This window comes from Macaca nemestrina, chromosome 8, assembly GCF_043159975.1.
Source record: "Macaca nemestrina isolate mMacNem1 chromosome 8, mMacNem.hap1, whole genome shotgun sequence".
In the NCBI taxonomy this organism is placed as follows: domain Eukaryota; kingdom Metazoa; phylum Chordata; class Mammalia; order Primates; family Cercopithecidae; genus Macaca; species Macaca nemestrina.
The window spans coordinates 139388064-139415783 of NC_092132.1; the positions used below are offsets into that span (position 1 = coordinate 139388064).

Genomic DNA, 27720 nt, shown 5'->3' on the forward strand with positions numbered 1-27720 from the left:
ACGGATACCTTCCTTGAACTACATTTTCACAACTGCAAATTGAAAACTTACCTTAAATAATATCGCTTTGCTAATATGTTGAAAATAAATTTGCTTGTTTTATTCCATTTTCTAAAGTTAGGCAATGACTAGTTGACAGAGAATTTCAAATCATTTCATGTGGAAAGACCTGACTTTCAAAAACTTATGTATTAGGTTGGTGCAAAAGTTATTGTGGTTTCTGCCATTCAGTGGCAAAAACCGCCATTACTTTTGCATCATCCTAGTAGTTATCTTTATTCATGTTGAATTGTTGATACTTTCTAGAAGAGAAGCTCTTTTTTAGAGTTGAAAGTTTTATATAAGTTCATCTACTCTCAACCTGAACCTTTATTATTTTTCATCATATATTATGCAAAATAATTATGTCTTATAAGCACGTGAAGTTTATCATGAGAATTTGATGTTTGGCCCTACTCATTATGGACTTTTGGCTACTTGATGTTAACCTTAAAAGCTGTAGTCACAAGTCAAAGTATAAAAGAAAGCTTAGACAAGTGCATGGAATAGACTAGGCTTAAAATAACGAACTGCGCATGCTGCATGAGAAAGCTGAGGCCTCCAGGCTTAGCTGGAAAGTAGAAGGAGAAAAACTGGGATGTGCCCCACTGGTGCTGGGGAGGGGAGGAGGGAGTCATCAGGGTTTCAGACCTTAGAGTACTAACTGTAAAGGTTTCTTTCCACATATTTATCTGTTCCATGCACATTTGTGTGCTTATTAGCTGCTAGGCTCTTGGGATATTTTGGTGAATAAGAACGGTCCAGAGCATGCCTTCAAGAGTTTATAGTCTACTGGAGGAGTCATACAAACAAATGGATAATAACGGCCTACATTAAATAATGATAAATTAACAATGCTGCTACGACAAGAGGATAAAGGAGAATATCTGAGAGATTCACCTGAGGAAAATTTTTCTCTGCTCAGGTGACTTTAGTCAGAAGCATAAATGTGAAACCTATAAAGAACTGTGGGGAGAGACAGCTGTCCTTAACGAGGGTGCAAGATTGGGAATTAAAGAGCCAGTACTGGCAGGTGGACCAGTAGACCAAGTGGCTGGAATTCAGGGAGGGAGAGGACGGAGATGATGTTAGAGAGAGACCATGAGACTGGAATGTGCATATTTAAATCCTAAAAAAAGAAAGACTTTTTTTTTTTTTTTGAAGAAACAAAAGTAATTATACAGCTCCTTTTCCAAATCTGTAAACATCTTTAAGTCTCAATAGTTTGTGTGTTATAATAATACAAAAATATTTAAAACCCTTCAAAAGTCAAGTTTTTGCAGAGACATTTAAAACAAGAAAACAAACCCTTTCCCCAAATCTACAACCTACAAGTTAAATGCACTGACCTGTCAGAATCTATGTAAAGAACAATTTTCTAATAAAAGACTGCTTTATCACAAAAAGCATCACTCCAGGAAATTTCCTTTAATATTCTTATCTGTCACTGTCTTTAAAAGTCTTTTTTAAATTAAAAAATCTGATGCTGAAAGCAGGAGAGATCTAAAGTGAATATATTGAAATACATGTGGATGATACACACAGGCATGTTCCTCCCAGATCTGCAGGAAGAAGATGAAGCAACGTACGCAATGAATTAAAATGCTTGTCACCTAGTGGATTCCGGACAGAGGGCAGTCTTTAAGACCCAGCGATAGTATTTGTCTGGAGAGGAAATGTTGCTTTTTGACAGATGAGAGAAATCCCCTCAGTGTCGGCTGTGGAAAGAGAGAAGCGAAGTCAGTCACCTGGTGGTGAAGGCCAGTAAAACAGCGAAGCAGGAGGAAAATTTTTCTCTCCCTCTCTCTCTTTCTCTCCCTCTTTTCTCTCCGTAGGATCCACCTCCTATTCTCTCAACTCTTTTAGCATAACCTTCAAAGGAGAACGTTCCCTTCTGACTTGATTATCTTCTTTTCCCCACTGAGAAAATACCTCTCAGCTACAAGACATATTTTAAGTCTATGCAGGACTTCGGGGATTCTGTTATCTTGCCAGGGAAATTGATCATTGCTAATGCCTGGGACTGGAGCTAAATTAGCTACCAGAGTAAGCCTGACGGAGGAAGGCTTTCATCATACACTCTTCTCTTCAGTTTGAACACATTTGCTTGAAATTTGCCGCATGATGCTGACCAGGGAAGCAGCTTTTTTTCTCGGGATGCAGCAATTCGCTGGTTTCTAAGCTTATTGCAGAAGAAGAAATAATCTTAAATAGAGTGGATATCTTTTTCCTTTTTTCTTTTGGCCCCTGTTTCAATCGACTCAGCTGTGTTGCACCGCGGTACAGATCACCTGTCACTAAATCTTTGAGGAAGTAAAACAAAGTGAATTATTATTATTTATTTATTTTCCTTATTTTTAACCCGGTGGAGGCGGCGTGACCACGAAGAATGAGACTGAGAGGAGCTGCCGGGGCTTGGAGGAGGATAAAGCTGAGTTTAAGCTGGAAACTAAAAGACTAGATTGTTTTTGGGTGCCACTCGCCCGGTTCCTCTCCACTTCGTTTAGTTGCACTCCATGGACAGATCAACGAACCTGGACATTGAGGAGCTCAAGGTACGTGCGGGTCCGGGCGGGCTTCGCGGCCGCTTCTCGGCGCTCCCCGCTCTCCCCTCTCCTTCCCGCGGCTCCTCTAGCGGCGCGGAGTAGTTGGTGATCCCGCGGGACGGCGAGGGGGCGTTGGGGGGACGCGCACCCGGGCGCAGGCGCCCCTCCTGGGGCCGAGGACACGGAGGGCGGCTCTCCCGAGCCCGGCTGCACTCCCGGGCTGGGCGCCCTCCCCGCCTGCTCGTCCCGCCAGCGGCCACCCCGTCCTCCTCCTGGTCCGTGACGGCAGCATTTGGGGTGCAGACCCTGCGCCTCGTGCTGACTCGTCTCCCCGGGGAGGCAGCGGCACCAGCTCTGCCGACTGTCACCTGCTTTCCCAGCAAAGTTGTCCGAGCTGCGCCTCCACTTAGCCTCCTCTCCCCGGCTCCGATCCCGCCTGTGTCCCCGCCCGGCACGGGGACAGTGCATTTCCGCTCGGAGATTCGCGTGACAGAGGCATCTGCAGCGACAGCCCGTTTTTATCCCAGAACTTCGTGAGACCCCCTTCACCCCCCCCCCCCCCACCGCCCGCGGGCACGGTTTCCTCCACGCAGTTGCAGTGCTGGGGCTGGAGAGGGTCCCCTGCTGCCGGGGACGACGAGCCTGCCCCAGCCCCAGGCGCGGGAGCAGGTCGGGTGACTGGGGCGGGGAGGCGGGAGCCAGGCTGGTAGGGGCGGCATCTGCGGGGCTCCGGCAGCTCTCGGTCCCCGACCCGCCTGGAGCCCCCCGCCCCCGCCGCTCCGCAGGGTCCCCTCGCCGCGCCCTCTCCCTCTGGGGTCCCCTCCTCGGCCGCGAACGCCTTCCTGGCGGGAGCATCTGGGCTGACAACGCGCCCCTCTGCCTATGGGCACCGCTGCCTGCTTCCCTTCAAGAAAACAAAAATGTATATATATACAAACAATAAATAAAAACTTTAAAAAACCAACAAACCACAAAATACTTTAAATGTCCCGCTCATTGTAAACGAAAAAGCGGGAAAGGGGGCGACACTGGGAGTACCTCTTTTATTGAAATCCTCCACCCTTCTTTACCCCTAGGCATTTGGTACGCTCTACTATTTCAGAGGTTCAGAGGGATTCTGGCTTCTTTGATCAGTGAGAATGTCTAGGCAGCCCCCACCCGCTGGAGAAATGAGTAGAGGTTTGCCCTGCAATGTCAAGGAAATGGGTTTGTCCGACAAGCTAGGCAGGCTGCAAAATCCCCTGCAGAGCTCCAAAGCCTCTATCTGCAGCCTGTCCTGTGCCCTGGCCAGGGAGCACGCCGGAGCCCAGTTCTCCGGGCGCCCCAGATTGCACAGACGCGGAAGGAAGGAGGGACAGAGAACAGTGGAACCTGCTAGAATCACCCTGCCACTGATTGTAGATGCAGTCCAGGGCGAAAGGAGGACAGTCAGAAGGCCTAGAACACCACTTCCTAAGACTGAGTTCCTTGGGGAAAGGGAAGTAGGGAGGAGGCAGATTTCATGCTTCATTTAAAGTTGGCCAACAAGTTTCTGTGTTTTTGCCAAGGTCGTAGTCAGTAGATCTTGGCCTGGACTAGAAGTTTCCTCTTATCTCTCTGCTCTACTCCCATAGGACACATTGCCTTTATGTTTGCAAAGATTCCCTACTTCTTTTTCCCAAGCATCCCAGTCTCTTGGGATGAAGGGGTGGATTTTATTTGAGATGCAAAGAAGAATGTATGAAAATGACTGTGGATCTGTATTTTATGCAGAGGTGGAGTATCCAGATTATTTTTTGGTTAACTTTAGGGTATGACACAGAAGAGAGCGTTGTTCTTAAGAAAAATTGAAGGGAAAAATGATTTGGGGTGATTCTTTCCCCTGAAATCACTTTAGTTTCCTAACTTACCCCAGTCTGAACCCCAGTGCCACTGCAATGATGTTAAAATCAGCAGAAGAGCAAACCCACTGGGGAAACTTCTGTCTAGTATTAGTAGAAGATCTCAGCTTAATGTCACCTTTCCCGCACAGATAATCCAGAGATCCTCATAATCAGAGTGTACTGAACTCAGTGCCCTGGCAGCAGAGGGTAGGGAACTGGAAAGGCTTGGGCATGTGGTGGTATGTTGGCAATGACTGGGAAGAAATGAAGGCATGTTAGATACAAGGATGTATTGAGGTTGTTGAGAAATTATGTCAAGGACAAGCTACTTCTGAGAGTCAAAACTGGCAAGTGAGGAGATGTCGTCAAGCCTTATTAGAAAATGTTTGAGATCCTGCAGTTTGGGGAATAAATTTGTGTTGTCAGTTTTGACGACACTTGTGGAATACGAAGGCTGTGGAATACTTCTGAAATACATACACTTTGTAGAGATTAATGCAGTGCACGTGGAATAACTTGTCTAGATTTCTTCTTTTCAGCGAAGTTGTTTGGCTTGGTTTTCTAGACTTTCCAGTTCAAGTAAGTCTGGTGGCTTCTTGCTGAAGAGCCTCCCAGGGTGCTCAGTGGAAAGAGGGAAGAAAAAAGCTAGGATACTTGTTTTTGGCATTATTTGCATGTTTTGACTTTTCCTATGATCTAATAATGCTTACATTAAGAAACATCCACACAGAACTTTGGTTTTTATGATGCTTTAAATACACAAAAAAAGTTTACTGGGGTTGGATACATAAATAAATGTGCATAATACTATAAAAATACAGTTTAGCTTAGTTTTAGATGATTAGTGTTATTGTTAGGTGAAGCTGCTTACCTCAAGTTTTAAGAAAGAAAGATTCTGATAACTTATCTTTATTTGGGATAAACTATTTTCTCTTTGAGATTTTAACAATTTTTTTATTTTTTGCCATGCTGGGTGTGCAAACATTGATTTTTTTTTAAATGTACTGTACATTGTAAATAGTGTTTTCTTTTGCCAACTTTTAAACTAAAGATAAGCTCTAATTGTTAAGCTATTGCTGCCATTACTACAACTAAACAATATGCATATTAAAGTGTTTATTTGATGGAAAACTGAAATATAGTTATGTGTGTAAAACTTGCTAATGAAGGTAAGTATGTTTCATCTTCTATTCTGCCCACAAACTCCTGATGAAACAGATCAAGAAAAGGGAGAGAGTTCTCATCCAAAGAATGTGTGTTCTTTTCCCTTTGATCTCTGTTTCTCTGTCCAATGAATGTATAAACTTTACTCTGGATTTTGCCCTGGTGTTTACTTTAAAGAAGAAACACCATCAAACAATCCAAAATATGGGTTACTGCTTTGGAAATGTGGGTGTTAATGAATATTGATGTTAGAAAAAGCCCCGTCCATCCTGGAGTATCTGAGTTACAGAGTACTGGGTGCCTTTTAGCAGTTGAGATTTAAATACTAGCTTTAGCCTTTATTTTAGCTCTGTTTTAAACTACTGATCTTATGTACTGAAAAGGAGACGACTAAGTTTTAGAGCGGACACTTTAAAATTTACTTTATGTAAGATTTACTCAGAAGAGACATTGAGGCTGAATAAACGGTTATGATAAAGTCTATGACTTTGTTGATTCTTTTACTCATCTTTTAAAATATGGGTACTAATTCACCTGTATTAATTTGGCAATTAAGTTATGCTTTCAGATGCTAAGAATGTACTTGTGGATAATTGTTACTTGCTTTGAGATCAAAAATATAAAATACATCATGAGTATAGTATAATTTTTTGCAGTCATGTTAGATCCCAGCTTTTATTTATTTATCTGTCAGAATTGTTCTGTTAGTGGGCTGACTGACTGGAAGTTAAATTAGGTTTTTTTCTGCTACTTGCAGAACATGAACAGTGTGCTTCTGGAATATTTTCTGAATTATTTTGCAGGTTACAAAAATTACAAACTATATAGTTAATCTTGAGACACATCAAACAACTTTTCAATAGGGATAATATTACTTATTTGAGTTAACTAAATGTAGTCCCGTCACTGTTGCTTCATTTTTCTGTTTAATTTAACCAACATTTCATCTACCAAGAACTTGAATCCTGCCCTAGATAGGTGAGGAAAAACCTTCCCTGAATAATATAATTAGGTAATTAAGAAAGTATTGGATGGGTGAGAAATGATAATGCAGCAAAAAAAAAAAAATATATATATATGTATTTAAACAAAAGATTGATTTTAAAAATGCTGAGATCTTAAAGCAGTGTCATAGTACATTCATCTACAATTTCAATCAAATAAGAGAGTTGGCACTGAGAAGAATTCTAATTTTTTTTTTTTTTTTTTGGTTTGTTTCATCAATAGGACACTCAGCTCAGGGAAGTCAAGCTTGCTGCAGTGTAGGAAGCTTTCTGATGAATCTAAGTAGGTGGTATTTTGTTATGTTAGTCATTCTATAGTGAAAAATAGTACTCTCTAACAAATGGCATATTTTTAGCAGCTTGCCTTATATATTCATTTCTTGGCTGAGAAAGATGAAATGTATTTGTGAATACTGAATTATTTGACTTGTTTCACATCTAAAGGAATCATAACTTATTTCCCTCTAGGTCTAGTTCCAATTCTCTTTACAAAATTGCAAGCAGTCACAAAGACTTAGCAACAGGTAACCTTAATTTGAAAAATTAATATCATTTGAAATTGATAAACTACAATTGTATCCATTTATGGGTTACACTGTGATGTTTTACTATATATCTACAATGTGGAAAAAATTAAATGAAGCTAATTACTATATTAATCACATCACTCATTTTTTGTGGTGAGACATTTGAAATTTACCCTATTAGCTATTTTGAAATATATATACATCTTGAATTTTTAATATTTGGAAATAGAGTTGTTTAATTGAAGTTGAAATTAATGTCATGTTACAGTAGTGAAACATCGCTTATACCATTAAGAGGGATGAGGGAACATATTTGATATGAATAGAAAAAGAATTAAGAAAAATACATTTGAGGGAAGTTGGACAAATGAGTATTTTAGAACTCTTCAATGGTCTACTGTCATTACTAAGCGTATGTTCCAACCTATATCCTGGCTATTACAATTTTGCTGATCTCTAGAGTTTACCAATTGAAAATACATCAAATTTTGAAGGCCCAGTAAAAAAGAATATTTCAAGATTTATGTACTCAAAATCATAGCTACACGAGATGGCTTACTGCTGTAAGATAATAAATCTACATCTGTCTTTGGGACATTTATATAATATTTAGTGAGTTGTTTCTTATGCTGTTTCAGAATTTCAGCTAAAATACAATTTGGCAGAGCTTACAACTTGAAGTTACTAAGGAAAATGACCATTTACTTTTGTTCAAAATCTCTATGAATTTTTGAGAATATGCATTTAAATTGGTAACTGTTTAAATGAGTAAATGCTTATATGTCAGGGTAAAGATTTGTACATTTATTTGTTGAGAATTGTGCTTGGTTTATGATAAAATTCTTAGCTTCTAAAACTATCTGTGACTAGAATTAAGCTACCACATTTTCTATAAACGTCACTTTAGGCACGGCATGGTGGCTCACGCCTGTAATCCCAATCCTTGGGAAGGCCGAGGCAGGTGGATCACTTGAGGCCAGGAGTTCAAGACCATCCTGGCCAACACGGTGAAACCCTATTTCTACTAAAAATACAAAAATTAGCAGAATATGGTGGTGTGCGCCTGTACTCCCAGCTCCTCGGGAGGTTGAGGCGAGAGAATTTCTTGAAGATGGGAGGCAGAGGTTGCAATGAGCTGAGATCTTGCCAGTGGAGATCTTGCTTGGGTGACAGAGTAAGACCTTGTCTCAAAAAAAAAAAAAAAAAAAAGAAAGAAGAGAATATATTAATATCTAAAGTTTTTATTTTACTCAAAGTCTCTTCTTTTTCTTGGCAAATGTCTGGAAACATGGGTTTATCTATATTCTCAGTGAAACTGATGAGAGACTTCTATGCCAACCACAGAATGAGCAAATTTAAGGTTACTACCCCTCCAAGAGAATTATACAGCCTCACATTCTAAAAATTAAAAATTGTTCCAAATTGCCTTGAGAGTTTTCTTGAGGCTCCTAAACAACATGTTTGTACATTGAATGAAAAATACTATAAGCCACAATTAGATTTTAGAACACTTTATACCACTTTGTTGGTATTAAATAGGTTATCTAGAGTGTTCTATGCAAAGTTGACATAGAAAACCTTTAAAAATAAAGGATTTTAGTATCTAGCCAGAAAATCTTTAATTACCATGGCAATGTACATCAGGGAAACAGGGGCTAAAGCTTCAGCCTTAGAAGTTAATTCCAACTGTCACCCCACACTAAAATGGAGCTCCCAAGCAGTTAGAATTCAGAAGCATGCAAAGTACAAAAGCTCACACTCTTAACAGATTGTAGCCTTTGAGGAAATTCATTTGTGCAGTGGAAAGGGTGGTGATCTGGTTAGAGTAGTACTTGGAAGACATTGTTCAAACCCTGGCTCTGCCATCCACCAGTAGTGGCACCTTGGGTATGTCCTCAAGCTTTCTTGAGCAAGGGTTTCTCAGTCATTGCAAGGTGGGGATTAGATTTGATGAAAGGGTTTTGTCATAATCATTTTTAGCCACAGTTGAAGAATGTGTTCAACGTCTTTTAAACAACCTGACATTTAACTCCAGTGAAAGGGAAGTTTGGTTCAAGACAGTCTGGGGACTCTCTCCATACTTGCCTTTGGCATGTGCAGTTGACTCTGGGACCCTGGCAAGAGCTGTAGACTGAAGAATGGAAGGTAAAAGTCTCAGAACCAGTTAATCTCGAATTATCTTCCAGGGCTCAGAGTCTATGGCTCAAAAATGACATTTTTGTATTTCTTCAAAGGAAATTATTTTCACATTGATATAGTTTATGTAGTTTCTTTCATTCTGCAAATAATTCTTCATTTGAACATCAGAAGAAGATTTTCTGCTGAATATTATCTTCTCACTTTATGGATACCAAAATGGAGACTCAGAAAAATCAAGTGAAATGCCTAGGATCACAAGGTTAATAGATAATAGAATAAGAAGTTAAATTCATGTCCTCGCTTTCCAAATCCTGTGCTATTATATACAGGCCCAAATTCCATGGAATTCTTAAAGAACTTCTGATGGTAGAGGTGTTTCACTGAATTTCTCTAATACTCTAATTTCAAAGAAGAGTGACAGTATTTGAGCTACCATCATAGTATTTACTCTTGTTGCAGAGTAGTGGTTCACGCTACAGTTTTTTTTTTTGCTTTTTTTTTTTTTTTTTTACTAGTATCCTCATTCATAGTGACTTATTTTAGTTGTTGGTCAAATCGCCATTGGTTGATATTTGTTAATTACTTGCATAATGTTTCAGTGAACTTGCCTCAACACTTCACGTCTCTTCACGCACCCTCCGGGTTACTTCAAAATAGTTAAAAATGCAAACCTTAAATCTATAAGAACTAAGAGCCTACTATATTTGTCTTTGCTGGAGGCATGCAATGCTTCAATTACTAACTCACACATTATTATCCAACTTATTTCCACACTTGTTTTTAAACTCACATCTTTCTTTAGAATGGCTAGAAAAATACATGTTATCTACCTAAGATAAAAGAGCCTTTGATTCTTTCCATTCTTGAGTAGAAGCAACCAATTCAGCTGCCATGAGTGAGAACATTTTTGTGAAACATGATATAATAAATCAATGTCACGAATGGGAAAATGCTGTTATCATTGTGATTCCACAAGTCTGTGTCTACTCAGAGTATTTGAGGGCTTTTAAAATCCAAAACAGAAGGAGAAACTAATTCAAGGAAATAATTGCTTACCTCAAGATTTCTTGAATCATGTTCTAGCCTTCAAACTCTCCCTCAACATGAGATGCATGAGATAATAGTTCTATCTAGTCTTACTACCAGAATTAGTTGTACTCCTGAGCAACTGATTGACATTTAATTTTTAAATCTTTTTCACCTTAAAATTGATAGTGTTTTTCCACTTTAAATTAGTTCCCCTTTACCTTAGGAGCAGATTTGTGGTCCATCTTCAACAAAATACTTGTATCTTAAATTCCTGATCTCATAATATTTTTGACTTCTGAAATTATTATTATGCTTTCATAAAGAATAAGTAGTAATAAATATTTATACACTTAAAATTATTAAAACGTTTTTTAGATACTCTTCATGTTTCAGTAGATGTGCTTCAGTATTTCACATCTCTTCTGCACAACTTATAACTATGTGTTTTTTTTTTGAGATGGAGTCTTGCTCTGTGGTCCAGGCTGGAGTGCGGTGGCACGATCTCTGTTCACTACAACCTCTGCCTCCTGGATTCAAGTGATTCTCCCACCTCAGCCTCTTGAATAGCTGGGATTACAGGCACCCGCCATCATGCCTGGCTAATTTTTGTATTTTTATTGATACAGGGTTTCACCATGTTGGCCAGGCTGGTCTTGAACTTCCGACCTCAGGTGATCTACCCGCCTTGGCTTCCCAAAGTGCTGGGATTACAGGTGTGTGCCACCATGCCCAGCCTGCATTTTTAAAAAATTTGTCAAGAGCTGTGAAGGTTATAAAGCTTAACTGTGCTGTGTGTATCCAGTTTTTGTTTGCATGACTTCAGTTGTCTATGTTAGTTGTGTAATTGGTGAACTTTTGTGCCACAAAATGAAAGCCACTATATATCTAAAGTACAAGACTGATATTTAACACGTAGGTTAACACCTCTACCTGTTCTAAGGCATTCTGTCTTAAATCATTACTTTTTTATTGCTCTCAAATTTGGCCTTTGTAGTGAATGATCACCTGTATTTCTAAATCTCTGTGTTTCTGTTGTCTGTTACTTTTGTCTAGGGCAGAGACATTATTTTAGAAAAAGTTAAAAATAAGTGAGCTCATTTTAATCAACATCGTGTTTAATGTTTTCACATCTACTTTATACAAATCAGTGTTTTGATAAGCTGCTTGTTCCAGGCAGCAGAGACAGTTACTTTTATATATTGTATTTCATCTCATCAAGTTTCTTAAAGTTGATGCCTCAGTCATGGTTCCGTGAATAATCAGCTCTGTGCACAGTGTTGTGTCTTAATGATAAAGCTCCTCATTATTAAATCATCCCTGGGAGAAATTATGAGCATTTAGTAATTACAGTATGTGAAATACACAGGTGGATTAAGTTAAACATATTTTTGGCATGCGGCAAGGACAACTGAAGATCTTTTAAGAGCTACTGAGTACACTTACAATACAAACCTGCTTTCATTTTATAAATATGAACATACTGTTACATATGTATTTGTTTCATTTATTTCCTAAAACATTAATAGCTCTTAAGGTATAACAAATAAAAACACAACTGACTTTAACATGTTTAAGATTTGCAAGTATCAACTTTTTTTCCCCAACATCTGTTCCATATTTCTACTCAAAGTGAATTTCAGAAACTTTTGGAAAGATATGATTTAAGCCATAGTAAAGTTTCAGCATTTTATGATGACATGCTGCCTTAAACAATTAAATAGTGCTGTACATTGGCTTGACATTCATAGACTTCTGTAATTGTGAAAATTATCTGTGAACATGCTCAGAGTGTAATTTTTTGTCTTCTCAGTCTCAGCTTTCTGACATTTAGTGAGATGCTCTGTCCATCTTATTTGTAAACTCTGTGCCTATTCAGAGTTGTGGAGTTGTACTTCAGTGTTTTCCAACACGTGCAATGCAATCAAAATCCAGACAATTGAAATCTCATTTTTTTCACCTGTTGTCTTATTGACGAACAGTGTCACAGTAGAAATGAATAAAAATAATAAGAAAAAAAACATCAACTACAATTTGGGAATGTTAACAGCAGTTTATAGCTTGAGAGAGAAAGAATGACTCCAAATAAATAAAAAATAAACAGAAAAAACGTTATGTTTCTACCCCAATTATTGACCCCTAAGTCAATAATATTTGACTTAACAGATATTATTTCCTCTTTAAGTAATGTCAAAAGTTTACATTACAAGATGTGTGATTCGTTGTGGTATTAGTTGGTGTAATGCTTAGAACTCTTTCGTATGTACATGATTGAATTCTTAGCAAGAATTTAACTTTTAAAATACTTTATGTATATGCATTATATGACTATTTATGTATTTGATCTTTCACTCTCAAAATCATTTAATAGTTCCTTTGTGTATGCCATGAGATATACACAAATTCTGTTTATACATAAAATTTATATGGGATTTCGTCTGTAGTATTTTTCTATTCCTTCTTTACATATGCTCCATAGACATTCTCATCTACTCATGTAGTTTGTACTTTTACTTACAAGGTGATGATGCCTGGTTTTGCTTGGGCACCTCCCACCTTTCTCTTGGGTTACAAGCACACCTCTCCAATATCCAGCAATCTACTGGAAATCTTTACCTGGATGCTTTGCAGTCACCCTGATCTAACAAAATGGAGGACACCTTTCATTCTCTGTAAAGTCTGCCCCTCCTGTAGTGTATTCTCTGTCTTGGGTAGTGTTTCACCATTCACTTTGGCATCTAAGCTGGAGCTCAGAAGATCCTGCTCTACTTATCCTTTGTCATCATTCCATACATCCAACTGGTCATTAAGACCATCACACTGTATAGTGTGCTTTCTTCCTTCTACACATCTTGTTAGAACCCTAGACCAAGTCCTCACCTTTTCTAATCTGTTTTATCCTAAGACATACATATGTATTTCTTGCAGTGAGGCTGGCCATATTACAGTGAATTTTACTGTGATATAGCTCAGGGTTCAGGGTGGGTTTGGAATTGCCATGAAGGGATTTATGTATTCTCTCTTAAATTTTCACAAGTCATTTTAGAATAAGTTGGGTAAGAGTGGAAACTGGGACACCAAGGGTGGGCCTGATGCTTGATGCAGTGGGATTTAGAAGTCTGTAAAAATGCTAAAGGGTACCCTCAAAAATGAGAAAAAGATGGCCCCTGGAAGTTAAACTTCATAGTAGCTACTGATGAAGACTAAAATGTTCAGGTTGGGGGAAAAAACCACAGATTATTTGGAGATAATAATGATCAATTTTGATTTTCTGTCTTGATGAAATCTTTGAGTTACGCTCTCCCAGAACCATGAGTTATGCTTGGCAATTTCCTTAGCTGATTTTCTCTATTTTTGACAGTTTGATCAGATTTCTTATATTCAAAAATATTATCTGCCTTTCGGAATTTGACAACTCTGTCCCTGTGAGGTGGCCCAAAGACAGTATGCTAACACAGTGAGGCAGCTAAGTAAGTAGGGAGATAGGTCTGAAGGATTTTTCAAGGAAGACCACAATATTTTAATTCTGAGATGTGTATTACACTCAATGTATTGGTTTGTTAGTTACCTGTAAATATGTTGCTTAGAGGACTTTGTAATTATTTTACCCTTGTTATCTTAGTCTTTCAGTAGAAGTTACTTAATCATCATAGCTGTGTTTAGCTGTTCTATGGGGGTTACAATGTGGACTAGTAAGATTGAGGTAACATAGATATGCATAGATCAAAGTAGGCATGGAATTGCAAAATCTAACTAAAGATGCCTGTTGATAGCAATGGATAGTGAGGTATTTTATAAGAAAATGTAATTTGCAAAGTGGGTGGATTTTAGGAGGCAAGACCTGTCCATGATTCTCCAGAGGGACATTCTTCTTTATTAAGGAACCATCTGGTTTCCTGACACTTTTCAACTACTTTCCCTCTGTCCAGCCAGTCTCTAAGCAAGTCATATCCCGTACTTTCAGATTTTCCTTTATGAATAAAATAATGTGTCCTTCACATGTTTGAAATTCATTGTCATTTCCCATTACTTATGTTATAATCCACACTCCTCAATACGATATAACATGATACAGAGCTTGCTAATTTCCAGGCTATGAGTACTCTCTTTTGTACTTTCCATTATGTGAACATGTGCATGTGCGTGCACAGACACACACTCACACACATTCTACTGAATGACTAAATTCTCTTTGATCATGCCAGTTCCTCTCCTTCTGTTGTAATATTGCATATGTACTTGTCTGAAATACATCTTCTTTTCTTAGATATTTCCTACTTATTGACCAGTAACTAGTCCTAGGAAGAGATGGATATATCTTTTTTTGTGTTCCTATACACTTGGGACATTTAGCTGCATTATACACTTTTAACTCAATTGTACTGTGGTAGAAAAAAAAAAGGTCCTGCGTAATACCAGTCATTTGAAGTTTGTTGAAAATTGCTAAGGGGCCAGTATAAAGTAAATATTTGTACATATTCTGAGTTTCCTTAAAAAGAGTGTGCATGATTTCACTTCTTGGGGATTAATTCCTATATATGTCCATTAGATTAAGCTTATTATTTGTGCTGTTTTAATTTTTCATATTCTATTTTGTTTAAACTACAAATTAGACATATGTTAAAATTTACTGTTTAGATAATGCATTTATTTCTTCTTGTAGCTTTCTCAATGTTTGCTTTACATTTTTGAGACTACAAGATACGTATAAGTTTAAAATTATATTTTCCTGGTGAATTTAAACTTTTATGTGATGGTTTTCTTCATCTCTGCTAATGAAATCTGCCATAAAGTTCATTTTGTCTGATTTTAATATAGCTATATCAGCTTTTATGAATATCACTATACCATTATCCAGCTTTATTTTGGCTAGTTTTTCTGGTAAGTATTATTTTCATTCTTTTATTTTGAAGCCTTTTGTGTATTCACATTTTAGATATATCTGGAAAGCAGCATATAGCTAGATTTTAGAAATTCATTTGGATAATGCTTTGCCTATTTACTGCATTTAGCTTATTTACATTTATTGTAGTATCTGATATATTTGGGTTTATTTCTGCCATTTTAGTTCATCAGTTCCGTTTATCCCAGAAATCACTTCTCTCTTATTTGAAGTTCATATGATAGTAGCAAACTCACTTTTCTTGATAGTCTGATAAAGCCCTTTTCTTTCTCTAGCTTTTGATAATTTTTTTTCTGGATATACAATTTTAGATGAACAGGTATTTTCTCTTAGGATATTAAAAGTATTACACAGTCTTCTTGATTCTCATATTGCTAATGAGAAATCAGATGTTAATCCCTTCTTTTAGTTTTTAATGTTCTTCAATTTTATTATAATGTGTCTTTAAAAAAATTATCCACGTTGGTATTTTATGACTTTCCTGAATCTTTGTGAAAGAAGCAAAATATAGTCTGTTATAAATAGGGTTTATGTAAGAACTACTATATTATCTTTTTAAAGAAGCCTTTGGCTGGGCATGGTGGCTTGTGCCTGTTATCCCAGCACTTTGGGAGATGGAGGCGGGTGGATCACTTGAGGTCAGGAATTTGAGACCAGCCTGGCCAACACGATGAAGCCCCATTTCTAATAAAAATACAAAAAATTAGCTAGGTGTGATTGCCCGTGCTTGTAATCCCAGCTACTGGGGAGACTGAGGCAGGAGAATCACTTGGACCTGGTGGAGAATCACTTGGTAGGTGGAGGCTACAGTGAGCCGAGATTGTCCCCCTGCACTCTAGCCTGGGTGGCAGAGAGAGACTCTTTCTCAAAAAATAAAATAAAATAAAATAAATAAATAAACAAAACTAAAAAAAAGGAGCATTTCACTGGCAACTGCAACCCATAATGATTTTACTGCCCCTTTTCTAGTTCTCATTTTTAAAATACATATTCTATAATTACTGCATACTGTCTGAAATGTGCAAAATGTAATTAGTAAAAACACTGAGGATTATGGATTGTCTGTGTTTTATACATCTCATGTTCTCTACCAAATCATGGATACATGTTAGATATTTATTACATCCTTGTTGATATATATTTGGCAATATTTGGTGTCTGACCAGAAATTTAAATTGGTGGAAATAGCACCATCTCTTTTAGTCTTCTGTTTTGGTTACTTGATCAAGTACAAAACTAAAACACATGTTAAATAACAAAGTAAATGGTAAAAAGTTACTGGGACAAGTGATTTACTACATATTTCTAGGTTTTTTAAATAAGATTATTACCATGTGGTAATCACACAAGAAGTCATCTTTGTGTGAGGTGGAAGAATGTTCCTTTTGGATTTCTGAGGCCAACTTTTGAAGTGATATATACCAAAATATTGTGGAAGCTATGTTTTTGTAGCTGAGTTCTTACTGTAAACTTTCTATCATGTAGTTGATTTTGAATTTTCCATTATAGTGCTTAGCTTAGGGAGAAATTTCTATTTAATTTCCATATCTTTGGTGTTGGGTTCCAGAAACGAATGACAGTAAACCAAGTTTATTTCAATTTCAGATTATCCAGAAACTATTTGGTTCTTAGGCATCATAAGGTATGCTTTAAGTGTTGGTAAAATAGAAAGCAACCCATGTAATATGATTTAAGATTCTCTAATCTCCTTACCATCTGGAAAAATATTTCCCAAATTGTCTGAAACTTCCATGATTTCAATCAGTTTTTGAATTAAAAGAGTGGCTATCAAACTATGCTTTCATGAAACCCATGCAATTTGTAACTAAAACTGAATGTTGGCAATTATCAGTTTTACATTTACTTTCCATTTGTTGTTTTTAATTGTTAATGGGTACTACTGCTTCTCTGTGCAAAATAAAGTTTCTCTCATTTAGTCACACACGCACGCATATACACACACACTCTGTATTTAAACTTGATAAATGAAAGTTTTGGAAGCCATAAAGAGCATCATGACTTCTAAGACCTTGATCAGCCAAGCAATGTGGGATGTATTAAACACACACACACACACACACAAACCCTTGTAAAGATAATTATTTACCACAAGTGCAAAATGAAGGTGCTAAAATACATGATTGTGAACAATTCCTTCTAATTCTCTGATAGACAACTACTGGTAAAAGCTAATACATTAAATCATTTGTAAGCATTAATATGTAAGCACTAATTGATTTATCAGGTTTGTTAGCCAGGCAGGTCCTTCAAGCGGTGTTTTTTTCATAGGTAGGAATATTTTCCATGACAGAAAAAGCAGAGGTGCCTCCCAGTTAAGCCTTGTCATTAATGATGGACTCCTGAAAACTATGTTTTAACTTCTTGAGTCTGGCTACTTAGCCAGAACTGCTTGGGGGATGGTGAAATACCTGACCCAAGTTGGACCAGTGAGATTCTCTCTCCCTGGAATATGGATGACATAACCTAATTTTAACCTTATTGCATCCAATATCCTACATGTTAAAGCAAATATGTTTTATTTAGCCCCCTTTAGAATATAAAATGCTTTGGCAATATAACTTGCGTGTAATTTTTACAAAACCATCTTCTGGATTCTCTTTTAAATGCTTTCATGGTCTAACCAATATTATGATCTAATTACTAAGCAGGAGTAAAAGTGAGTAAGAGGAAATAATTTTATGATGTAATTCTATGCTTTCTATGCATTTTGAAATATAAGTGCTAGGACACAGAACATGCAAAAGCTACAATGGAAGACTCACAGAGATGCGTTGTGTGGGCCACTCAGATTCCATGAAGATTGTTGCAGATGGTGACACGATATTTTTTGAAGTACTCCTGGTAACTTCTGAACAAAATGAAATACAGCATTTCTCTCCATTTACACAAAGGTTGTATTCCTGGACAACCAGTTACTTGTGCAAAGATGAGTTAAATTTTGTTTTTAAAAAAGTATAAAATGGACTTAGGGTTCAGGTAGAATCGTCGACAACTGTTACACGCCTTGATGGGCTTTCAGCATCTCAGGATTCTTCCTACCGTATGACAGTAGGAATCCTTCCAGTCACTGTGACACCAAAAATGTCTTCACAGATTTCAAATATTCATCCTAGGGAGGCAGCGTCACCCCTGCTGGAATTTTTGAATTAGCCGATGATAGGATAGACCTGGTTTTTAGTGTTGCTAGAATTTTCAGTGAAAATTTGGAAACTAATCATTCAGTTCACCAAGTGCAGTACACAGCTGTGGCCACCTGCTGCTGAAGAAGAATGAGGCAGATTAGATATGAGAGAAAGAGTTCTGCTCTTTCTAGGGTCCTGTGCTATTCTCTTACTCTCTAGCTCTCTTCAACCTCCCACTCCCCCGCTTCCATTTTAGCTTAGTTTGATTTCTTTCATTTGCAGTTAAGTGTATTTTAATGCACCCTTCTTCCCAAATCCAGGGGAACTTTGGGCTTTTCATGTTGACTTTAACTTCTTAGAGTAAGTGTAATTATTTGCTTATGTAGTTTTCTTCTTTTTTTTTTTTTTTAATTTTAGATTTAACTTCTAGGGTACATGTGAACAACGTGCAGGTTTGTTACATAGCAATACATGTGCCATGTTGGTTTGCTGCACCCATTAACTCATCATTTACATTAGGTATTTCTCCTAATGCTATCGCTCCCCCCATGCCCTACCCCATGACAGGCCCCTGTATATGATGTTCCCCACCCTGTGTCCAAGTGTTCTCAATGTTCAATTCCCACCTATGAGTGAGAACACGTGGTGTTCGGTTTTCTGTCTTTGTGATAGTTAGCTCAGAATGATGGTTTCCAGCTTCATCCATGTCCCTACAGAGGACATTAACTCATCCTTTTTTATGGCTGCATAGTATTCCATGGTGTGTATGTGCCATATTTTCTTTTTCTTTTCTTTTTTTTTTTTTTTTTGAGACGGAGTCTCGCTCTGTTGCCCAGGCTGGAGTACAGTGGCCAGTTCTCAGCTCACTGCAAGCTCCGCCTCCTGGGTTCATGCCATTCTCCTGCCTCAGCCTCCCAAGTAGCTGGGACTACAGGCGCCTGCCACCTCGCCTGGGTAGTTTTTTTGTATTTTTTTTTAGTAGAGATGGGGTTTCACCATGTTAGCCAGGATGGTCTCGATCTCCTGACCTCGTGATCCACCCGTCTCGGCCTCCCAAAGTGCTGGGATTACAGGCTTGAGCCACCGCGCCTGGCCTGCCACATTTTCTTAATCCAGTCTATCACTGATGGACATTTGGGTTGGTTCCAGATCTTTGCTATTGTAAATAGTGCCACAATAAACATACGTGTGCATGTGTCTTTATAGTAGAATGATTTATAATCCTTTGAGTATATACCCAGTAGTGGGATCGCTGGGTCAAATGGTACATCTAGTTCTAGATCCTTGAGGAATTGCCACACTTTCTTTCACAATGGTTGAACTAGTTTATGTAATTTTATAAGAATTTCTACTCTAGTTGAGTCTAACTGGTCCAGAAACTGGATGCTTAAGGCTCCTCTTATCTCTAATTTAGATCACAATTGCTCGAGCAGGTAGAACTGGGGCAAGGCAGGGTGTCATTTGCAAGGGCCTGGAGCTTTGATGTCTCCACATTCTTTTTCATTCCAGTGAGCCATTGTTGTGGGTAACCAATATCAAGAAAACATGCTTTCTATTATATCTCTGATTCTTACACTGAATGTAATAAGAATAGATAGCAGGAATTTTGGAGTAGGAATTGATGTATATAAACATCAGTTTGTCCAAAGAGAGCTATAAAACTGGCTTTTGAAATACTACTTCCACATCTATTAATGACCTCAAAAACTTTGGTTTTAGTATATTGTTTAGACTATGTTGAGGAAAGTGATTTTTTTCTATGATTTCAATTGTTAAGTATGCTTGTAGGCAGTGGTATTTTTAGTTTGTCCTTGAAATTATTTTAAGACCCATATCTGTTAGTTATATGTATATTATAGATCCAAGCATTTCAAAGGCATTGTTAGAACAATTTGTATACCGTTTTTAAAAATTTTGTTTAACAAATGAATATCTGCTTTTCTCTGTTCTTTCTACAACTACCATCAAAGTATTTTTACACTTTTTGTTTGTTTGTTTGTCTGATCCCAAGCACCTAAAAACAGAGCATTACACACTATAGGCATTTCAGGAATATTTGTTTAACTAATTCACCTTTGAATGAAAGTTGTTTTGTAAAACTGATCTCACTGCTATTTCCCCTTCAAATTCATAATGAGACATAAGTGAGTATGTGATAGGGAATGATCTGTATGCCTAGTACACATCTCTCCTTAGTGACACCTCCTGTTTCCCTCTGTATTCACTTAGATGAGGTGAATAGTAGCATTCAGGTAAATGTTTCATCTACTCAGGATCCAAAGACCCCTTCTGCTATTGCATAATAAAATTAATGGAATATGAACAGTGTACTACATCCTGGGATAAAGTTCCCATCATAGTCTGGGATAAAATTCCCAGTATATTGCATCATGGGATAAAATTCCCATCATAGACATAAAAGGAAAAACACATCTTTCTCAGATGACCATTGTATTGAGTTTGGCTTTCTGATTTTTGATCAATGAATAATAGGAAATAACTGATAGTTTATGAAAGCAGAAGCTGCAGTTGATATGTCTGATGCATCGACTTTTATGGATTATATTGACTCAGCAATGTATTTTAACTGAGCACAGTCAAGATTGTGTTTGCATTTTATACAAATCACATACTTAAATATATATATATATATGTGAAGGAACACAAGAAAAAGGAAAATAGTATCATGACAATAATCCCCATGTATAATCCCTGAGAAAGTTAAATTCATGGCATGTTAAACTCTGAAAAGACATGAATTTAAATTATGATTAATAAATAAACATATTATGATACGCCAAGTATCTTTCATAAAAGTACTCAATATATAGTTATTGACTGGAATTTGACTTGAGTAGAAAAGATCTTTACCTTCCTGATCACGGAGAACACGGAGTAAAACGAGTTGCAGCCTGTTCATTGAAGGAGAAAACTAATGTAATCTAATGATCTTTGAGAACCCAGTTATCGCTCACACTCTTTGTCCAGCTTTCGTACCACATAGGCACGGATTCATTTTCAGCACCACTTGTGGGCTGTGTGACCTTGGGTAAGTCATTTTACTTTACTAAATGTCAATTCCTTCAAATGGCAAAATGAGATTAATAATTGTGCCTACTGCATATAGATTGTGAGACTGTAATGGGATAGTTATGTGGGTACATTCATCAATGTTTCGCACAGAGCTATCTATCTATGCATCAATTATTGTTAGTATGTTCATGAGGGCAAGTGAAATGAGTGAAACATGATTGGGATGTAAAAAAAAAAATGAGTGTACTCCTGTGGGTAATGTGGCGGGTTCACCTTAGGAAGAAAAGCTGATAAACTGGCTGTGAGCAGTAGTATTGGTAGGTGGCCATGTTCAAATCTGTCCTGGGATGAGACTAGAGTGTTGGTCTTTGCATGGATTTATGTTAGAACTAAATGTAAGTGCTTGAGTTTAATAATATCAAAAGCTCTCCAAAGGTTCTTAACTGCCTAAAGGCAGCTTTTAATTTTAAACACTGAGAAAAGTCAATCAGCCTACACCTAAAAATATGCATTGGGATGTGTTTTGCATGCATTAAAACCTAATTTCACATCTCACCAAGTTTAACTACTTTTCTGCTAAACTAGTCTCAGATTCTGGGTATTTTATTTATAATAGGGCAATAGTCTCTTTTATATAGGTCTTTTAAAAATAACTCTTCCATCCATTTGTATATATGCTTTTGAAAATGTTGATTGTTCGAGATATTTAAAAATACAAAGTCCTTGATAAGAAACTTAAAAAAGTTATACACTAAAAATAAGGTTCCTTTCAACCCACAAAGAAACAAAAATTTAATAGATAGAAAAGCACAATTTTATTAAAATACATGTATTTTATGTAAATGGGCTATATTTTACATAGAATTTATTGCATGTATGTTTACCAAAGGAACCTCTGCCTCCCAGGGTGAAGTGATTCTCCTGCCTCAGCCTCCCCAGCAACTGGGATTACAAGCACGTGCCACCCCGCCTGGCTAATTTTTATATTTTAGTAGAGATGGGGTTTCACCATTTTGGCCAGCCTGGTCTCAAACTCCTGACCTCAAGTGATCCACCCAACTGAGCCTCCCAAAGTGCTGAGATTACAGGCATGAATGCCATGCTCACCCAGAGCCCTTGTTTCTTAAGTCTTATTGCTATCACTTTGCTTTGCTTGAAGACTTTATATAGGAGAATTTCATTTTTTAATTTGTATAAGTAGACAGGCAAGTTTATTTGCCTATGCTAATATTTCAAAATTCTAAGTAGAAAACTCAATGTGTGCAAGTCCGCAAAGCAAAGAAAAGGCACACCAGTCATGTCCCTTCCACATTTTTAAGTATGCAAATTGGGACAAGGCGGGCAAGAATCTTGGTTATAACCCTCCTAGATTGGTATAATTAATTCATCCTTTTAAAGGTCCAGCTTTCTGGTTCTAGAACTCAAACCAAAACAACCACTGAAATTTCAAAAAGAAAATAAAAGATATTTTAGTTAGTTCAATTCTTTACTCTGTGGGGTTAATATTAGCTGTTAGAATGTTTACTTTTTGATCCTAACAATTTTTTTTTAAAAGAATGTAAGCACATAAGCAGGACATGATGCCTGAAAAGTCAAGAGCATCTATCAGGTCTCCTGAAAGATTGTCTTCAATATGATGATAGGATTCTTTACCCTTTGATCTTTTCTTCTACCCTAATCCCATGTGCAGATGGCACGATACGCAAAAATCTCTCTGTAACTCTATTATAGCCTGGGATAAAAGGAAATAGCTCAAGAAGTGAAGAGTTTTATTCTCTCCTAATTCGAGTGTTCTAACTCCATCTCTACTACAGCTGCAGCTACTATGGCCAGATTTAATGCTTGTATTTCTTTAAAATACTTGACCTTTAGAAGATTCCATTCCAGGAATATAAAGTAACAAGATACTTTCCATATTTTCTTTAATAATGAGTTCATAGCAATAAAGATATCCATATAGTTCTCTTGACAGTTTCCTGGGAATTCTGTATAGTTATACACAACTTATTCAGGGTCTTTGTTATGTCCAACATCCTTTAAAAGAGTAAGCTGGCGGGGCGCGGTGGCTCAAGCCTGCAATCCCAGCACTTTGGGCAGGCGGATCACGAGGTCAGGAGATGGAGACCATCCTGCTTAATACGGTGAAACCCCATCTTTACTAAAAATACAAAAAATTAGCCCGGCGCGGTGGCGGGCGCCTGTAGTCCCAGCCACTTGGGAGGCTGAGGCAGGAGAATGGCGTGAACCTGGGAGGCGGAGTTTGCAGTGAGCCGAGATCACGCCACTGCACACCAGTCTGGGCGACAGAGAGAGACTCTGTCTCAAAAAATAAAATAAAATAATATAAATAAGGAAAACAATATTTAAAACATCCCTTTTCTTGAAATGAGAAGTGCCTTTGCTTTCAACTATATCCCCAGAGAATGAAATGAAATCAGTGGCTCAGGCAGATGTTAATAGTAATGGGTATCAGAGTAGATGGGGCTATACGTGAAATGATCCGGGTGCTGCTCTGCTGAATTAGCTCAATTTTCTCCTAAACGACAAGGAAATATTAAAGATACACTGTTGATGAGGGAAGTCTTAGGCAACCAGCAAGGATGTACTCCCAATATTCAAACAGAAAGCAGGAAAAATGCGTTCCAGAAGTTGATATTTCTGTCTTCCGGTTGAAGTTGGTACGATCTCATCACATTGTATCTCTGTTTGCATACAGGCTGCAAATAATTTTACTTTAAAAATATGTTTGTCAGTCTATTGTCAACGAAAGAACATATAGGACTTTAATTGTGACTCCTAGAGGTTTATTACTATTCCAGAGTTCTTTAAAAAGTGATCAGCTTGGCAGGGTCAGATTGCCGTAGCAAAAGTTTCAGTTCAGCTTGTCTTGGCAATGAAGTTTTGTAATTTGGACTAGGAAAGATTGCATTTACTTCTCCACTTGTGCCAAAAATAGCCCATAGCAACGTAAAAAATGGTCTCACCTCCAGCTGGCCCTGATCATCCTGAGCTAACCTGTTAGTGGCAAATGCAACCATGAACACCTATAGGCATTGCTAGATAGATAGATGTAGGTGTATGTATGCTCCAGACAGAAATCTAAACTCTAAAATTGAGACTTCCCCCGAAGGAAGTAAAACAGTGCCTGTAAAAGTACGAAGTTCAGCAAGATTTTGATTGTTCATGTTATGTTCAGATAATGGAATTTTTCTGAAAGGTTGTTTCTTCTTGCGTATACCAAATGCAGTGCATTTTAGGAAAAACGTTTCAGAGGCAGCCTACTAGAACTACTTTCATAAAGTGAAATATTCATAAAGTGAAATATTCATATTAATATCTTGAAGAGCAATAATTATCTTTGTAACTGTGATATATCTAGTTTAATGCCACAAGATGCCACAGTTGACTTCAGTTAACTAAGAGGCGTATAAACTAATTTCTTGTACTGTTTTACATATTCAGCAATCTACATTATCATTACTTAAAGATGAAAAGAGGGAGTTGTTTCAAGATTAAATGTTAAAAGATGCAAACTATCATGCTCATTTAATTAAAGAAGCATGCAGATGAGTGTGTGGGAAGAATATCAACCTTAACATTGTGTGTTATACATAGTATCCTCCACTAGTTTTCATCACAGTCTCATTATCTAAAACTTTGCTTTTCTGTCTAAGTGAAAGAACACCTGCTCTTCATTTCTTACTGAGTTTGCTGTTTTCATTCGCTCTAGTAACATCTCTAATGACCAGTTGCCAAATTATATCGTTAAAATTGCACCATCAGCAGCCTAGATAGGCAATTATTTTTGAAAGAAGAAGGTAAGTCAAAGTGTTCAGAATTTGAGTCTGAGGTTTCTTAAATATGACCTTTGTAAGGAATATGCCTCCCTTAGGAAGATAAGTTGTAACATGAGCTCCCCACGATTCAGGGAACTGCGTGTGATTGCACAGGAAGATGTGCATGTCTAGCATGACAAAATATTCTGACAAAACCTAATAAGCAATTAGAAACAGTGCAGAGGTTTCAGATTTCAACTCTAACTTTGATTAGCTAGTATACTCGATATTATATAAGTGATTTATATGCATAGACACATTAAAGTTAGATGAGTTAAAATTAAAACAGTCAAATAAACCTCAGTGAGTGTGAATTTTCAGAACATTAAATAAAAGCAGCAGTGTTGGGATTTTAGAAATTCCTGTAAAGTAAAACACTGTTTAAAATGATTTAAATAATACATATATTTGTATGCTTTTCAGGCTGTCTTGCATGTTCCTTTAAAACAAACCAAAAATCAAACTTTCTGCTTAGTTATCATGGCAGTATTTTGTAATTGTTTAAAAAAAGAAGAAAATCATTTTTTATTATGGATCATTTTATTAGAATAATGTTTCAATGCCACTTTTGGTGCCTAACTTTTTACTATGTAAAAATTGATGTTTTTTTACATGGCTGATTATCAGGTAGCATTTCACTATACTAGAATAAAAATTATGAAAGGCTAAAGTGAATACAAAAACCTCTAAGTTAATGAAATAGGAATGCATTTTGAAATAAAATAATAACTTAGGCAAGTTTAAAATTATTTGTATTCTGCAAGGTCAAAGAGTACTGCTGAACCCTGAAACAAGCATAATTTGATGTTGTTAATAACTATTCATAGCTGCAAAGCTTAGAATGATGGATTTTTTTAAAGAGAAATATGGCCCTATGGGAAAATTAGAACATATTCTCCTCCTTTTATTAAGGAGTATTCCAATAATTATAAATTACAAGTTTGCCATCTTCTCAAGACATAAAACAGTATTATATCTTGTAGAAGGAGAAGTTAATGGGGTTTATGTTAAATGTCTTTTCACTTTTTTGCTACCATAATCCTATGAAAATTATTTGTTTTCAAATGTAGAGAGATTTCTTTATTTCATTAAATTTATAAATCTATGTAGGAATATGGTATTTTGATATAAAAGCAGTTAGGATTTGTTTCTTTTGTTTTTGTAGACTGATAATGCATAGCAAATAGATACTAGACAGGTTTTTAATAGTTAATATGATTATTGATACTAAACAACCTATACTAGAAAAATCATTTTTTTCTCAAATGTATATCTTTTTTATTTGGCTCTTTAATGTTTCACATATAGAAACATTGCATTTTTTTCTGCAGTAAATTTATGTAAATTATCTTTCTGTATAATTACCCAAAAGGAAAAAAATCTTTTTTGTATATTTTACTTCTGTCAGTTGTTACTTTTTATAAAAGTAAAAATCCCTAGAAGATACTTAGCAAATAATTTTAGGGGTAGGATTCCTCTTGTTGCAATTACAAAGTTTAAATCTTAAGAACTAGTAGACTTTAATTTTCCTTAAACTTTATATGCATTTATCTCTGATTAAAAGAAAATTATTGAAAAATGCATTTAGTATACAATTATGCTTGTCTGATAGAATCTATTTTCCAACCTTCCCCTCTATGTTGCCCGTCAAGAGTGAAAATATGCTATTAAATGCTTTTGTGTATTTAGTTAAATTGTTAATTTTATCACTTTTCATTCGTTAGAATTTTAAATTTTATTATGTTAAGCAGAAACATTAAGAGGCAAATATCTAAACCGAGTTATCATGCTTTTCATTTCAGCAGATCTGTGATCAGTTATATTTGTTATCCCAAAGATAGAAGGTTAATACTGTCTCCTTTTTAAAGTAATGATGTTGAAGTCATTTCAGTATATTTTAATGTGTTCCCATTTCCAGCCATGGGTAGTTCTCTAGTACTTTGAGAAAATATGTCTAAAATAATCATGTTTATCAGCTCAGTAGATATACCAGTCAAAATTCTGCTTTACCTCTAAGGACTTCATAGGCCTATTACAGAAGATGTCAAAACAGTTTTGTTCTTTTATCTCTAAGTTCATCAGGTCTTGCTAATGAAGCCTCTGTATTCAAAATCATTGACAAATAACATTTTATTCCAGCTTTAGCCAAGGCTCTCAATCAGTCTGCAGAATATATACTGAAATGGTGAGAAGGTGGCAAGTTAAATTCAAAAGATACTATCAATGAAATAATTCCCCAAGTTAGATTTTTACAAGGAGAATCCAAACAATCCTCAATCATTCTGCAAGACACCTTGAAAGGAATAACATAAGAATCTAAACTCCTAGGATCTTTTTTAAAAATGTTGGGCTGATCACAAAATTAAACTGATCAAATAGAGTGAATCCACCAGTATGTGCCTTCAAAAGGATTTTTCTCATGTATATTTCTGTACAAAACACTCTCTTCTTGAAATGAGTTAGCCAGTGTTGGTGTAGGATAGAGGAGCTAAATCACT

General features: G+C 36.7%; 1 protein-coding gene across 1 annotated transcript in view; it reads left to right on the forward strand.

Annotated features, from left to right (window-relative positions):
* The first annotated feature begins 1683 nt into the window (after positions 1 to 1683).
* Positions 1684 to 27720, forward strand: part of LOC105491117 (sarcoglycan zeta) — a 1216031-nt gene continuing 1189994 nt past the window's right edge. The window contains exon 1 of the mRNA XM_011757273.2: positions 1684 to 2594. Coding sequence (XP_011755575.1) covers positions 2556 to 2594 — 39 coding nt within the window. The 5' untranslated portion in view covers positions 1684 to 2555. The remainder of the gene's footprint in view (positions 2595 to 27720) is intronic.